General features: G+C 40.4%; 1 protein-coding gene across 1 annotated transcript in view; it reads left to right on the top strand.

The window, feature by feature from the left end:
* TEX11 (testis expressed 11) overlaps positions 1-16,605 on the top strand; it is a gene marked incomplete at its 5' end in the record, with an annotated part of 97,356 nt that extends 80,751 nt beyond the window's left edge. The window contains 6 exons of the mRNA XM_037060266.1: positions 2,764-2,836; positions 6,180-6,329; positions 7,796-7,904; positions 8,807-8,927; positions 15,485-15,649; positions 16,528-16,605. Of these exons, the coding sequence (XP_036916161.1) occupies positions 2,764-2,836; positions 6,180-6,329; positions 7,796-7,904; positions 8,807-8,927; positions 15,485-15,649; positions 16,528-16,605 (696 nt within the window). The remainder of the gene's footprint in view (positions 1-2,763; positions 2,837-6,179; positions 6,330-7,795; positions 7,905-8,806; positions 8,928-15,484; positions 15,650-16,527) is intronic.
* Positions 16,606-16,998: the final 393 nt, after the last annotated feature.

Here is a 16,998-nt window from a genome sequence, read left to right on the forward strand (position 1 = left end):
TTTTATTCATCTCAAAATATTTTATACTTTTAATTTTGATTGTTTGACTTGTTGTTTATTTAAGAATCTATTGTTTATTCTCTTCTTGTTCTAATCTTTTCCCCCTGTAGTTAGAGTACATACTTCGTGATATTTTAAGTTTACTTGAAGTGTCTTTGGTGGCCTAGCATATGGTCTATCCTGAAGAAAGTGCTCTATGTGCTTTGGAAGAATGTGTATTCTTCTTGGGTTGGTGGGAGTCTATGGATATCTCCTAGGTGTAAAACCTTCTATATAGTTTTATACAATTGCCTTTTAAAAGTTAAGAGAGGACAGTCCTGTCTGGTGTGGCTCAGTGGATTGAGCACTGGCCCGCAAAGCAAAGGGTCGCTGTTTCGATTCCCAGTCAAGACATGTGCCTGGGTTGTGGTCCAGGTCCCCAGAGTAAGGACCCCAGGAGAGGCAACCACACACTGATGTTTCTCTCCCTCTCTTTCTCTCTCCCTTCTCCTCTCTCTAAAAATAAATGAATAAAATCTTTAAAAAAATAAAAGTTAAGAGAGGACAGAAGAAATATGTATTTATATTATCTTTTAGAGTTAAACAATTACTTTTACTGGTGGACTTTTTAAAAATTCAAATTACTATCTGATGTCACTTGCTTTCAGCCTGAAGAACTTCTCTTAGTTTTTTTTTTTTTAATGGTTCTGCTAACAACAAATTCTCTCAGCTTTTGTTTATCTGGGAATTTCCTTATTTTGCTTTCAGTTCTGAAAGATAGCTTTGCTGGACATTAGATTCTTGCTTACTGTTATTTTCTTTAATCACATTAAATGTGTTATCCCATTGCCTTCTTTACTGAGACAGTATATTTGCTGAGGCAGTGTCATCAGACCTTCTTTCTTTGTGTGGTTTCCTTTAGTTGTCTGAACATATTTCAAATACATTCTTTGAAAAAAATAAAATAGATTCTTTGAAATCGGTGTCTGCTATGTTCAACATCTGCACCTTTTCAAAGTAAGTTCCTGTTGCCTGGTTTTCTTTTCCTGCATATGAGTCACACGTTCCTGTCTTTGCATATCTCATCATTTTTGTAGAAAAGTGGACATTTTAGATGATATATTGGAGCATCTTTGAACACTGATTCCCCTCTGGGGCTTGTCGTTGTTAATATGTGCTTGTTAACTTGTTTCGTGACTTGTGTGAGCTAATCCATTGAAGTCTGTTTTCCCTGCAGCTGTATCACTCCTCAGAGGGCGCAGTCTCTGCCTGCATAGTTGCCCTTGCCCCTCTTCCCCAAAGGGATGAAAGTGGTTTTTAGCGAGGACATTTTTTACTATCTCTTTCCCTAACCCACCTATTAAGCTTCTTTTTAAAAGATTTTATTTATTTATCTATCTTTAGAGAAAAAGGGAAGAAGAGAAGGAGAGAAATATCAATGTACGGTTGCCTCCTGTGAGTCCCCTGCTGGGAACTGGCCTGCAACCCAGGCGTGTGCCCCGACTGGGAATCAAACCGCGATCGTGTGTGGTTCGCAGGCCCGTGCTCAATCCACTGAGCCACACCAGCCAGGGCCTGTTAAGCTTCTAAATGTCCTTCTTCCATTGGTAGCACGCCCAGATATTAGTCCTGACTTTGTCTGTGTGTTTGAAAATGCTCTTCAGCAGAAATTGAAGAAGGGATCTTCTTAGCTTTTTTTCTTCCCCTGGTTCTCTCTGTAAACTGTGAGCTGGTCTACTGTTTTGCTTGTTGATATCATAGAGCTATCAGCCACCTCTTAAATGTTCAAAACTAAGATCTCTATGGTTTTTTTAATAGTGCCCTTAGACTGGAACATTTCCATGCTCTGTTCCAATTAAAGTCAATCTTTTTAGGGAGAACTACAAAGCTCACTCTTCTAATGGCCTGGCCTGCCTCCTGAGAAGAAACTGTACCTCTTACTTTGTCATTGGAGGCAGGGACAGTGGCTCATTTCTATCAAAGTGACAATCCAGCTCTGTGAGTGGAAGGCTGGGCAGGAGTCATAGTCCCTGACATTCTTGGCTTACCTCTCCAGCATGGAAACCCTATCCTATAAGCAAGCTGAGGTAAAGGGAAGTTGAGACCTAGTATTCTCAGGATGCTATGCCTGCAGTAGGCACTGGGTAGAGGAACAGAGCTCCAGGCTCTCAGTTGGGCTTGTTTTATAATAGAGCTTCTGCAGTACACACCTGAGAAAGAGAGATGAGAAGTAATGACAGCATGCTCCTTAGCGTAGAGACTGAGGATAGAGAGAGCCCCATCTTCTTGGCCACACCCACTTGCCGTAGTACTTACATCACACTGAGGGGGGTGCTGGTGAGCAGATCATGACTAAACTGCCACAGGTGCTCACTGTTCTTACTGAGACTTAGTAGATTCTTGGAATAGATTTGCTATATGCCCTTAGGCCAACTTCCTGAGACTTTACACGATCGTGTTTTGTAATTTTCAGTTATAGTTGTTTTGTTGGGGAGAGGCTTCATGGAGCTCCTCACACCACCATCCCGGAAGTGCTTCTCTTCTCTCCTAGATTATTTAAAAAAATTGACAATGCTCAGATTTTCTATTTAATCCTCATTTTCTTGGGACATTAAGAAAAAGTACAAATAGAGGCTAATGTTTCTATAGAAATTCTAAAATGTTCAGTTTAAACTATCATTCTATTTTTAACTGTTTTTCATGAAAATGATGTCAAGATTATATTAATTTGGTTAAAGTTCAGTTTTGTTGAAACTGATTTTGTTGTTCATTTTTGCCAAATAGGCCAGATTTCTGAATCGTGCACTTGAACAGATCCATGAATGCAGAGACATCTGGACTATCCTGAAACAAAAAGGTATAGTGGGAACCGGGAGTGTGGTAATGCAGTTATATAAAGGGTGTTTGAAACCTGAAGAACTTAGTCTCTTATCAGCAGAAATTTGTGCCACTGCAGAACTTGATAAACAGTCAAAATTATTCTTTAGAACTAATTTCCCCCCACTGTATGTCTGTATTTTGACTCCCTGGCACACTGCTTGGAGTAGAAATATTTTTTACTTTGCTCTTTATACAAATATGGTATTGAATATCTATATGACATTATTGCTCTAATTGTCTAATTCAATCAACTTTTAATGCCGACTAAATATAGGCTAAACAGTTTTCCAAACCACAATCCTGACATCAGATACTGCTAACATTTTGTTATAGAATAGTAATCAAAATAGTAGTAAACATTTTGAAGCTACATAGTAGTTTATTCTTGTTTCTTCACTGAGGATGGTATGGCTATTAGGTTTAGGTAGATTTTTTGATATTGTGTCCATCTGTTCCTGTTTTAGTTAGAATTTAAAACAATCAATAGATAATGAATTACATGTCTTTTCAGATTCTATGATCATATGTTTTTCTCTTTAAGGATTAATATTTTGAATTATAGTAGATTTCCTAAAATTAAGTCATCATTGCATTTCTTGAACAAACCCTATTTAGTCATAGTGTTTTTATTTTTTAAATGTTGATGCATTTTGTTTCCTAATAATTTAAAATTATTGGTCTGTCATTTTCTTTTTTTAAAATAGTTCATTTTTATTGTTTTTTCATTACCATTTATCTCTCTTATACCCTCTTCTACCTCCACCCCTCCCCACCACAGTCAGCACACTGTTGTCTGTGTCCATGAGCTCTTTTTCATTTTTGCTCAATCCCTCCATCCTTTCAGCCCCTGCCACCATCCAGAGCTGTCAGCTTGCTCCCTCTGAGTCTGTCTCTATTTTGCTTGTTAGTTCAATTTGTTCATGAGATTTCACATATGAGTGAAGTCATATGGTATTAGTCTTTCTCTGACTAGCTTATTTCTCCTAGCATAATTTTCCCCGGGTTCATCTATGCTGTCAAAAAGGATAACGTTTTCTTCTTTTTTACAGCCAAATAGGATTACTTTGGGTAAATGTACCACAGCTTTTATATCTGCTCATCTATTGATAGACACTTGGGCTGCTTCCATATCTTGGCTGTTGTAAATAACACTGCAATGAACATAGGGGTGCATACATTCTTTTGAATTAATGTTTCGGGTTTCTTTGGATAAATTTCCAGAAGTGAGATCACTGGGTCAAAAAGCAGTTCCATTTTTAGTTTTCTGAGGAAATTCCATACTGTGTTCCACAGTGGCTGCACCAGTCTGCATCCCCATCAGCAGTGCATCAGGGTGCCTTCCCTTTTCTCCACAACCTCGCCAGCACTTGTTGATTTATTCATGGCAGGCATTCTGACAGCTGTAAGATGGTATCTCTTTGTGCTTTTAATTTGTGTCCCTGTAATGATTAGTGACATTGAGCATCTTTTCGTCTGTATGTCCTCTTTGGAGAGTGTCTATTCAGATCCTTTGCCCATTTTTTAAATTGGATTGTTGGTTTTCCTGGTGTGGAGTTGTGTAAGTTCTTTATATATTTTGGAGATTAACCCCTTTCAGTAGCTTTATTTACAATAGCCACCAGGACCTGGAAATAGCCCAAGTACCCATTAGTAGATGAGTAGATAAAAAGGCTATGGTATGTTTACACAATACAATACTACACAGCCATAAAAAGGAAGAAAATCTTTTCTTTTGCCACAGCATGGATGGACCTGGAGATGATTATGCTAAGTGAAGTAAGCCAGATGGTGAAAGACAAATGCCATATGATCTCACTTATATGTGGAATCTAATGAACAAAATAAAAACAGAGGCATGAATACTTGGAACAGAGTGACAGATCTCAGTGGGAAGAGGGGAGTGGGGATGAAAGGAGGTGAAGGGATCAGCCAAATAACTTACATGCATAATGACCCATAGACACAGACAGCAGTGTAGGGATGGCCACAAGGAAGGGGCAGCGGGGCCTGGGTAGAAGTGGGCAAACAGGGGTGGGAAATGGAGACAGCTGTAATAGTGTCAGCAATAAGTTTTTTTAAGAAAGTGACTTCTCGTTCCCTTTCTCCCTTTCCCTTTCTCGCCCCTATTAACCTCTAATGTACTTTTTTGTCTCTATGATTTTGCCTCTTCTAGATAATTTCATTTAAGTGGAACCACACAATATTAGTCCTTGGGTGACTGGCTTATTTCACTTAGCATAATGTTCTCAAGGTGTATCCATGTGGTGACGTATCAGTACCTCATTCTTTTTTATGGCTGAATAATATTTCATTGTATATACCACATTTTGCTCATCGATTCATCTGTTGATAGACACTTGGTCTGCTTCCATCTTTTTGCTATTGTGAATAACACTGCTGTGAATATTGGTGTACAAGAGCCCCTGCTTTCAATTTTGGGGGTCTATATCTAGGAATAGAATTATTGGGTCATACAATAATTATACATTTCATTTATTGCAGAAATGTGCACTGTTTTCCACAGTAGCTGCACCGTTTTACATTCCCAAGGCACTGAATGAGAGTTCTCATTTCTCCACCTCCTTCCACACTTGCCACATAATTGTCTTTTGGATTATAGCCATTCCATACTGTCAAAATAGTTGTTTCTTCTACTAAGGTAGTATTGACTGGAAAGAAACACAAGTTTTGAAGTACTCTCTATATCACGATCTGGGTAGCGGTTATATGGACTGGAACATATATAAAAATTTATCAGGCTGTTTCAGATCAATGTGCCTCATTCAGTTTATCATATGTATGCTAGACCTCAATGCTTTTTTAAAAAGTTCAGTGTAACAGGGTGAATGAAAACCATCCTACATAGTATGGTACATGCCCCCTGATACAAAATTCTATCCATGGTGATACCCAGGAAATATCGTTGACTGACTAAATGGAACAATTTGCAAGCTTTCCTTTGCTTTAAATAAAACCACAGTTAGTTTGTACAACCCTGTATCTTCTGGTTACTTAAGTCATTAAAGTGAGACAAGTTAACAATGGATTTGAATTAGACAACAGCAGGACATTTTCAGGCTGCTTAAGAATATCACGGCAATCTTTTGGGAAAATATGGGCAGTGCTAATGATCACAATACAGGGTGTGTAAAATATTGATGAGTTTACAGACTTAAAAATGTAAAAAAAAAATATGTCCACAGAAGTTGGAATAACCTTCAAATTGTGAGTAAAATTCATTTTCCTCAACAAGGAAATCTCCCCAGAAGAGAGATTAGAATAGGAGAGAATAATGAAATGCATTTTTGCCTCTTTCATAGGGGACTTCTCCAATGATCCATGTGAGACATTGCTTCTGCTATATGAGTTTGAAATTAAAGCCAAAAGGAATGATCCATCACTGGAAAGCTTCCTGGAACCAGTGTGGGAATTGCCTCATTTGGGAAGCAGAACCCTAGAAACAATTGCAGGTAAGAGCTATAGTTATGATTTTTGGAAGGCTAGTGCCCCTTTAAATTGCACTAAATTTTTATTTCTCTTCTCTGTTCGCTCTACATTTCCTTATAGCACTCTGCTTTTCTTCCTCTAATGGCATTCTTGAACCATTTTGTATTATAATCATTTGAGCATTACCTTGTTCTTTATATAAGATTATAAGCTCCTTAGAATCATAAAGAATAATTACTTAGATTTGTTGTACAATACTTATTATAAACCCTTACTAAGTGCATTGCTTATAATAGGTGCTCCTATTTATTCTACATGTGGAATTGATGTCTATAACTATACAAAGGGAGGGGGCTCAAACTTAATTCCACTCAGCTAGCTAGAAATGATAAATGACTGCTTCATTAATCAAAGGTATTGGAATTGAAGCAATTTATTAAAGTATACTGAGGAATATTGGTAATATTGTTAACACAATTGCCACTCCCAAATTTCTGATTGGGCCGTAAGTGGTATTTGGGGGCCTCAAACCTCTATAGGGATATACTGCAAGAAACGGCCTAATTATCTCCTTTTTATCTCTCATCCTCCATGGGAGCCCATGTGTGGTTCATAGGTAGCTCTGAATGAGCAAGAGTCACATTTGCCTTTCCTTATCTTCCGAAGGCAGAAGTCCTAGAGACATGGGGCGGATGGTATATTCTTTATGGGTCATGTGATGGTTGCCAGTGCTCATTGTATAAAGGAATTCCAATTCCAGAGGCCTGGTAAATGCATCTGGAAGTTTTAGGGTCTGTTATCTTGGATAGTCACTCTCACGTCAACTGTTTCCTGTTTTTATTTTTATTTTTTTAAAATTTATTTATCTTTAGAGGGGTAGGGGAGAGGGAGAGAAACATCAGCGTATGGTTGCCTTTAGTGCATCCCCTGCTGGGAGTTGGCCTGCAGGGAACCAGCCTGCAACCCAGGCATGTGCCCTGACTGGGAATCGAACCGCGATCCTCTGGTTCGCAGGCTTGTGCTCAATCCACTGAGCTACGCCAGCCAGGGCTGTTTCCTGTTTTTAGTATCAGACAAAGAGCAGTAGATTGTAGTATAAATCCATTTTTGATTAGTGCCCTTTTACTGATGTGCCTTCTGTTTCTGTCATACTGTGTCCCTCCTTGACTCTGGTTCATGAGATTATTGCTTCACCTGTATTACTATGGGCAGGGTCAGAGAAACAGTAGATTTTCTGGTGGTGTTTGCTGAATAAAAGATATAACCTGGTCATTCTACTATGTTACTCTGTCTAGAAAGTAGAAGCTATTTCTGAAAGCCACCATGGACTCATCATTTTATAAGATGTGTGTGTGTGTGTGTGTGTGTGTGTGTGTGTGTGTGTGTGAGAATTTGTTTCTCTGTTAGACAAAGGAAGTTGTAGCCTGGGACGGAAACTGTAATGGATGGGATTATTGTATTCACAACCTTTTTTCTTCCCTTCCTGTAGCTTTAGCATTGGAAACACCTGCCTACTATCCTTCCATCGCTGTAAATGCCTTGAAGCGGGCTTTGTGGATATACAGAAAGAAGGAAACACTGGATGTTATGAAATACAGGTTAGTAATTGTAATTCAGCACTGCATGCAGGCCTTCTGATAGCCAAATGAGCAGGGATCATCGATCATACTCCACTGGTCCATGTAAAAAGAGGACTGGGGCGCTCCTGTAACTCCTGAACTGAAAAGCCTTCAGAACAGCTCCATATTCAGGGCTGTGTTATGGACTAAGACTTAATTAGCCAAGGCAAGGAGTCTGGTTTTTCCCAAGGAGAAAAAGAGACAGAAAGTTGCTTCTTTGTATGAGTATGCATATACTAAAATTACTTAAAATATGCCAAATGCAGACAGAGATTAATATAACAGACACCAATGCATCCCCGCCAAAGTTTAACAAATGTTCACGAACATTTTGCTTTCTTTGCCACAGAATTTTTAAAGCACTTTTCTTTAAGGGCCAGTAAATGCTACGCATAATATGACCTGTTATTTATTGGAGATTTTGTGTTTTCTATGCTTAGGAATGGGGAAGAAAATAGATTGTATTTGATTTTTCTCTGGAAAATATCATTCAAGTCTTCTTCCTCTTCTGAGATTTGCGAGACAGTGCTCCTGGAATTATTTCCAATTTCAATCCCAGTGGCCTTGCCTATTTGAAAATGTAACAAGATACTTTAAAGTACTTATAGATTCAACCAGCTCATAAAATAAACAGCCACAACTCCATAGTGTAGCAAACTCCAAAAAAAGTGAAGGACAACCATAACAAAAGGAAGGGTTGGCCAGCCCCTTTGACAGCTTCAAAAATCTATCTTCTGAGGTTGGAGGCCAGATCAAATTGGGTGAAGATCAGACATGTTTTGAAGCTCTTAGTCTGGGATGGGATCCAGATTTTTCTTCCCTTAGCCATGGAACCAATGATTTCTTTCCTTATGGGATGAATTTTCTCTTTTTGATTTCAGCAACTGCATGCGCAAGTTGGTTAACCTGCTGGTGCCAGAAGGGGTGCCAAAGGAAGATATCTGTCCCATAGAAGAACTCTGGAGCTTTTTTGATGACACTTTGAGCTTTCTTAGCTACACCGTAAGTCAAGCAGTGATATTACACTTCCCGCTAATTTTAAGGATATGAACTGTGTTATATATTAGAAATTACAAAGAGGCTACAGGGTCAAGATGGAGGCATAAATAGACGCACTTCACCTTCTTGTACATCCACAAAAAGAATTACAACTAAATCTCAAAACAAATAACACCCAGAACTGTTAGAAAACCTAACTGTATGGAAGTCCGACAACCAAAGATTTAAGGAAGCCACAAACATCGCAGATGGATAGGAAGAGCAGAGACATGGAAACAGGTGGAGAGGCGAGGGCACAGGGTGTGGCACGGAGAGGTGGCAGCGGTGGTAAAACGGGCGTGGGTGGTCCCACATCCACATGTGGTAGATAAAAATCAGGAGGGATGCCTTGGGAACAAGCGATCCCAGCCCCAGGCCAGACCACACGGCCCAGGGGCCAGTGCCAGGAAGATAAATCCCTATAACTCTGGCTGTGAAAACCAGTGGGGGTTGGAGTGGTGGAAGAAACTGCTGGATTTTCAGGAAACCATTTAAAGGGCCCACATGGTCTTAAAACAGACAAAAACCCACCCACTCTGGGATTCAACACCAGGGCAACAGCTGCAAAAGCGTCAGTCCCATACGGGGAGTGGGTGAAGTGACTGGAAACAAGGGCAAATGCCAGGCCAACCTTCGGCAGCCAGGCAGGGTCACTGTCCCTTTTTTGAGCCCTCCCCACACACACACAAAGCGACAAAGCATTGAAGTGGGTTGCCCTACCCTGGAGATTACCTAAGGCTCCACCCCAGATAATTTTCAGACGCCTTTTCTACATTAGGCCATACTACTAAGACAGGGAGTTAAAGTTAAAAAGGTAACAAATTCACAACTATCAACAACTAAATTTTTTAAAAAAATAAGCAAATGACCAGCACAGGAACAGAATCATAGGTATGGTGATCATTGGGAGGGTTATCAGCTGGGAGGAGGGAGAGGGAAAATGGGGGAAAAGATGCAGGGATTAAAAAGCATAATTGGTAGGTATAGAATAGACAGGGGGGCATTAAGAATAGTACAGGAAATGGAGAAGCCAGAAAACTTGTATACCTACTATGGATATGAACCAAGTGGGGGAGGAATGCCAGAGGGAGGACAGGTACTAGGCAGAGGGGAGCACAGGGTGAAAATTTGGGACAGCTGTAATAACATAATCAATACAATATACTTTAAAAAGAAGTTACATAGAATAGTGCTTTCTGATATGACTTTTAAGGTAAATAAATTAAATTATACATTACCAAATTTTCCTGGGTTTATGAAATGTAAATAGTTGATAGTAGAAATTTTCTAATACATATAGGTATACTATGGATTAGGTCAAAATGGCAGTACTACCTGGCATTTGGGGTTATTTTGTAGTTTTATTTTTAAAAATTTTTATTGTTCTATTAGATTTGTCCCAATTTCTCCCCATTGCTCTTCCCTGCCCCACCCACCCTCCACCCCCACAGTCAATCCCCACCCTGTTTTCCATGGGTCATTTATACTTTTTCTTTTTAATATATAATGTTATTATATTTTTTCTATTGCCATTTGTCCCCTTATAATACTCTCCTCCCAGCAGTCACTCCCCTGTTGTCCATGTCCATGAATCCTTTTTCTTTCTTGCTCAATCCCTCCACCCCCTTCCCTCTCCCTTAACAAATAGCTGTCATCTGCTCTCCATCTATGAGTCTGTCTCAGTTTCACTTGTTAGTTCAGTTTGTTCGTTAGATTCCATATATGAGTGAGATCCTACGGTGTTTCTCTTTCTCTGACTGGCTTGTTTCATTTAGCACAATGTTCTCCAGCTCCATGCATACTGTTGCAAAGGGTAAAATTTTCTTCTTTTTTACCACAGAGTAGAATTCCAATGTGTAAATGTCCCATAGTTGTTTTATCCACTCACTTAATGGATGATCTTGATCCCTTGCTCTCTATCTTCTCTTGGTATTCCCATGATATGGAGGTTGTTACACTTCATGTTGTCCAAGATGTTTCTTAAGCTCTCCTCATTTTTTCTAATTCTTTTTTTCTTTTTGCTGCTCTGCCTGATTGATTTTTTTCTACCTTGTCTTCCAAAACACTGATTCAATCCTATGCTTCATGTAGCCTTCTGTTTATTCCTTCCAGTGTATTATTTATCTCAGATTTTGCATTCTTTATTTCTGGGAGAAGTAAAGAGTGACTGCTAATGGTCCCAGGGTTTCCTTTCAGGGGATGTTAATGTTCTAGAACTGATTGTGGTGATGGTTGCAGAACTGTGTGAATATAAAAAAAAACACACTGAATTGTACACTTTAACTAGGTAAAGTATGTGGTATGTGAATTATATCTCAGTAAAGCTGATGTACACAATATTCACTTAAGGAACCCTAAGAAGAGCCCGATCCCCAGAAACATTGATTTCCAGTTTCTTCTTCACCAGTATGAGCATTCTCTCAGCCATTCAAACTATGTACTTTAAAGCCATTTTCTTTTTTATTGTTTCATTGTTCATGCTATTACAGATGTCCCCATCCCTCCCCTTTGCCCAGCCCCACCCCCTTCCCCCTGGCCATCCCCACACTGCTGTCTATGTCTATGGGTCATGCATGTATGTTGTTTGGCTGATCCTTTCCCCTTCTTTCATCCAGTCCCCCATCCCCTCCCCTCCCCTCTGACAGCTGTCAGTCTGTTCCATGTGTCCATGCCTGTTTCTATTTGTTTGTCAGTTTATGTTGTTCATGAGACTCTACATATAAGTGAGATTATATGGTGTTTGTCATTGATCTAAACTCACATTCTTCCTATCAAGTAAGTTACCAGGTTGTCTTGTTTCCTGCATGTTTCACTTTCCATGGTCATTGTTTTAGCTCTGAACCTCATCACTTCATCTTTAGACTTATAACATTTAAGCAGATCTTGCTGCCTGTGTTTTCTCTCACCTGCGTGTATTCTAAACACCACTGGCATTTCAATCTCATTAAAGCTTCAGTTTCATCGTATCGCTTACCTTCTCATAAAGTTTCAGTGACTTCTCATTACCAGCAGAAGAAATTCCAAGATCTGTGACTTATAATACAAAACCCTTTATATTCCAGCCCAATATTTCACAAATTATATTAAAGATGTCAGTACTCTGGATTAAACAAAGTTATATAGTTGCTTTGCTGTAATATTTCCCAAAACTTTTAATGAACTAACATGCATTACAGTGCTCCAAAGGGGTATATACAGAATGCAATATTTCTAAAACATAATTTGACTCAAGAACCCTAATTTTATGACCATCTGTTAGCATTTTACATAATGCTCATGTTGTGAGAAAAAGCATTTAGGAAATGCTGAAGTCACCCCCTCTTACATTTCTAGTCCTATTTCCAATTAACTTCCCTACATAATTGTCTGCTTAGGCCAAATAGCTATTAGTCTCCCTGAGATATGCTCAGTCTCAGGCACAATCCAAGTTTTAATTTATTCTGTTCTGCCTATATGGAATGCCCTTCTCTTGCTCTGTGTGTCTATATATTTGTAATTTTTATTGACTAAAAATTACAAATATGTAATATGTAAAATTACAAAAATGTAATTTTTATTCTAATTCTTTGGTATTCTTTCAATACCAAAGAATTCATATACTATAAAATTTACCATTTTAAAGTATACAAGTCCATTCACATTCACAAAATTGTGCAACTATCGCCAGTATCTAACTCCAGAACATTTTCATCAGCCCAGAAAGAAAGCCCATAACCATTAGTAGTGATTCTCCATTACTCCCTCCCCAAACCCCTGGCAACCACCAATCTGCTTTCTATCTCTATCTGCCTATTCTGGACATTTCCTACAACCTCTGTATATCTAGATCTTATTTACCCAAAGACCATGTTTGTGTGTTCAGTCATTTGTTCATTCCTTTAAAATCTCATTGTTGGACCCTGTGCCAGCCTGTGAGTATAGAAAGGTAGATGACACTGTGCCGTGAAGGAACTCTCAGCCTAGTGGAGGAGACAGACCACATCGAGTTATAAGTGCTGTTGTACTGTAGTACCGTGAACAAAGTGCCAGAGGAACGAAGTGGTGGGAATGATAAATTGCAGAGAGTCGGGGAAAGCCTCACAGAATAGGTTGCATGTGACTAGCTATCGATTCATTTGTTCATTCATTGATGCATGCATTCAGCAAACAACTACTGTGCCCCTGTCATGTGCCACGAACAGTGTTAGGTTCTGAGGATACAAAGATGGACACACAAAATTTCTGCACCTCGAGGAGATCAACAGTCTGCAGGAGATAAATATATAAACAGTTTCAGAACAACCTGATCAGTTGTGCTCTGGCCGGTGTGACCAGTTGGAGTGTCATCCTGTTCAACAAAAGGCTGCGGGTTGGATTTCTGGTCCGGGTACATACCTCAGTTGTGGGTTCCTACCCTGGTTGCAGCACATAGGAGAGGCAACTGATCAATGTTTCTCCCTCACAATTGATGTTTTCTCTCCCTCTCTGCCTCCCTTCCTCTGTCTCTAAAATCAGTAAAGCACGGCCTCTGATTAGGATAAAAAACAACCCTGCTAAGTTGTGTTAGAAGAATGTAACACTTGCTATGGGAACAGAGACAAGAGTAATTAACTCTGCTTGTAAGTCGAAGAAAAAAATAGAAGTTTACCAAGTGAATAGGTATGGGGGTGGCATTTCAAGTAGAGAAACTAGACCTCTTCTGACCGTGCTGACCTAATGCTCATTTCTTTTACTGAACGGAAACACCTAATGCCTGTGTTGCTCTGATTAGCCCTTAGTCACACACTGCTTTGTAGTCCTCATCACACGTGGATGTCTTGTCTCCCCCGCCCAAAGGTACTATGTGTCCTTTAGGATAAGAGCTTTGTCTTGTTCCTCTCAGCTCCCTCATTCTCATAGTGTTTTCTGCATAGGAATTTTTTTATACATCCCAATGAGTGAATTACAGCTGAGATGCCAAGTCACCTATCTATTGCATTTCCCCTTTCCAGGGACCTGAGACCCAGAGTGTAGATGAAGGCCTTAACATGGAATGAGCACATGGATGTTCCCTTTGTGTGTATTTCCTATACAAGAACTGAGAAAGTTACTCTCTAAACTAATCCTTTTCACTAGTGCAAAATCTTTTCACCAGCCATATTAAAGACACTCATAAGGCAAAGGGACCATATTAGAAATGTACCCTTTGTTCATAGCCAGGTATATTTTATCAATACCAAAGATTAATATTTATTAAAATGTACAATCAGCTCTGGCTGGTGTGGCTCAGTGGATTGAGCACCAGCCTGTGAACCAAAGGACTGCCAGTTTGATTCCCAGTCAGGGCACATCCAGGTTCCCTGTAGGGGTCATGCACGAGACACAACCACGCATTGATGTTTCTCTTTTATCCCTTCCTCTCTGTCTAAAATAAATAAAATCTTTTTAAAAATTACAATCCGTTGATATTAGCAAAGTAGATCACCCTTCATAACCAATTTTTGCCTTGGTTATGGCAAGAACTGAGTTTCCTGGAGAGGAAATCTGCCTCAAGACTGTAATGTAGAGCCCCAGCCAGTGTGGCTCAATTGGTTGGGCATCATTCCACAAGGTGAAGGGTCTCTCAATCATGGTACAAGGTTGCGTTGTGGGTTTGGTCCTTGCTTGGGCTACATGCAAGAGGCAGCCCATCCATGTTTTTCTCTCTTTCCTTCTCCCTCTCTTTCTCCCTCCCTTCCCCTAAAATAAATAACTTATTTTTTTAAAAAAGATTATAACAGAGAGCTAAATTTCCAGTCTGTTGGCCTACCCTACAAATTTCAAACTTGCCAGCCCCTACAATTGTGTGAACCAATTCCTTAAAATAAATCTCTCTCTGTGTCTCTTTCTCTCTCTCTCTCTGTTCAAAAAATAAACATTAAAACCTGACCAGCATGGCTCAGTGGGTTGGTTGTCATCCTGCAAAGCAAAAGGTCACAGGTTTGATTCCTGGTCAGGGCACAGGCCTGGGCTGTGGGTCTATTGGGTGTGTAGGAGGGCAACCTATCAACGTTTCTCTTGCACATGAATATTTCTCTTCCGCTGTCTCTCCTTCTGCTTCCCTCTCTCTAAAAAGGGTAAAAATAAACATTAATATAATTCCTACTCCAAACATAGACTGATTCAGGTCAAGGAAATTAAGAGATTCAATAAAAGTACCTCTTGACAGCCTTCTTTGAAAATCAGAGGTAAGGTACTAGGGAGATCATTGACTGAGGACAGCACCAAGGGAAGCCCCAAACAGGACTCAGGTTTTTCTCCTGCTCAGGGAGAGCAGGGCTCAGTCCAAGAAGGCCTCATTGCATCTTCAGTTTATGTTGCTTCATGAGGTCTGATCCAGACCATTCTACAGCTGACAAAGCTCCTAAGTGCTCTTTTCCTGTGCTCCAGGAGCACAGGATTGCTTGTGGAGGTTGTGCCTCCCTCCTTGGTGTTAGCAGAGCACCCATTATTTCCCAACAGTGGGATGCAGCACCCATACAGTCCCTGATCGTGACAGTAAAGACACTTTTCTTGGATTTCAGAAAGGCTACCCGGAAATGGAAGTTCTCTGGCTGATGATCATATCCTGGAATACTGGAATATTCATGTTCAGCAACGAAAAGTATCTGTCTGCTGAAAAGTGGTGTGGCCTGTCACTGCGTTTTGTTGACCACCTTGGCTCCCTCAAGAGAGTCTATGAAACTCAGGTAAGGAAGGAGAGGGCTGGGGCGGGGGCAGCGTGACCCAGGGCAGAGAGCTTCTCTCTGGCCTCTCAGTAAGGCCTTGGTGCTACCTTCCTAGGCTGGAAAAGGATCTTGATCTTTGTTCCTGTCATTGGTTCCATGGGACTGCAAGAGTTGGGGGACTGTAGCCAGTCATTTCTTAGAGTGAAAACCAGGAAGGATGAAGAATGGTCAGAAACTTAGGGACAGTGGGTGGAGTCTAATTAAGACGAATGCCCAGAGTGAGCACCGGAAAGATGCATCCCTCTCCGTGCCAGTGCATTCGGGGCAGTGCTGGTCTCTGTGACTGTCTGGAAAGGTATTTTCTCCAGGAGCTTTTCTGAGTTGTAGGCTCCTTGGGCCATTAAGCTAACCAGGAGAGGCCTGGTGGAGAAAAAGACTTGTTGCCAAGTAGGAGCAAAGGATCGGTTATGCACCTTGACTGGTGTAGCTCAGTGAATTGAGCACTGGCCTGGCAACCAAAGGGTCACTGGTTTCATTCCCAGTCAGGGCGTATGCCTGGGTTTTGGGCCAGGTCCCCAGTTAGGGGCACAGGAGAGACATCCACACATCAATGTTTCTCTCCCTTTCTTCCTCCCTTCCCCTTTCTCTAAAAATAAATAAATAAAATCTTTTAAAAAAAGAATCATTTATACTTTAAGTACCTTCTCCCATGTGATAGCTGCCTGTCCCTAAAAAATGGACCTAGTGTGATGGGACCGCCCTTCCCTGAGAGAGTACTGTATTTTCGTCCCAGTGTGGCTTGGGTATAGGTTAGACTCCTGTGCCATCACCATGGGTTGGGGAGGCTTTCCCACATATCCTTTCCCCTGAAGAAATCTATTTGCTAATCTCTTTCCCAGATTCATGTTCTGTATGGTGAGCTGGTGCAAGCACTGGAGAAAAAGAAAAGGTCTCACTATTTCATGAAGAAGAACTGAGGACTGCTGGAAGGAGGAGCATGGCCTGAGACGTTCAATGTTTCAATTATAGTTAAACTTTCTTTTCAGTTTTTGTATCTGTTTTCTCAGGCCCCATTTTCATGTAGTTAAATTGCATGTTCTAGAATAAAAGCATCAAAAATAACTTACTGTTGTGACCAGCTCATTTTCCAAAGTGCTAAGAATTATTTATGGAAGTCCCCATGGGAAAGCAAGATGATTGTCTAGGAAAGGACCTTGCACATTGGTCCTCTCAGTAGTTCCATAGAACTGCAAGAGTTAGGGGGCTCTCAGCTGGCTGGTGTGGCTCAGTGGATTGAGTGCCGTCCTGTGAACCAAAAGGTCGCTGGTTGGATTCCCAGTCAGGGCACAAGCCTGGGTTGCTGGCCAGGT

Source organism: Sturnira hondurensis, unplaced genomic scaffold (genome assembly GCF_014824575.4).
Source record: "Sturnira hondurensis isolate 20B ecotype Veracruz unplaced genomic scaffold, ASM1482457v3 Scaffold0011568, whole genome shotgun sequence".
Taxonomy (NCBI): Eukaryota; Metazoa; Chordata; class Mammalia; order Chiroptera; family Phyllostomidae; genus Sturnira; species Sturnira hondurensis.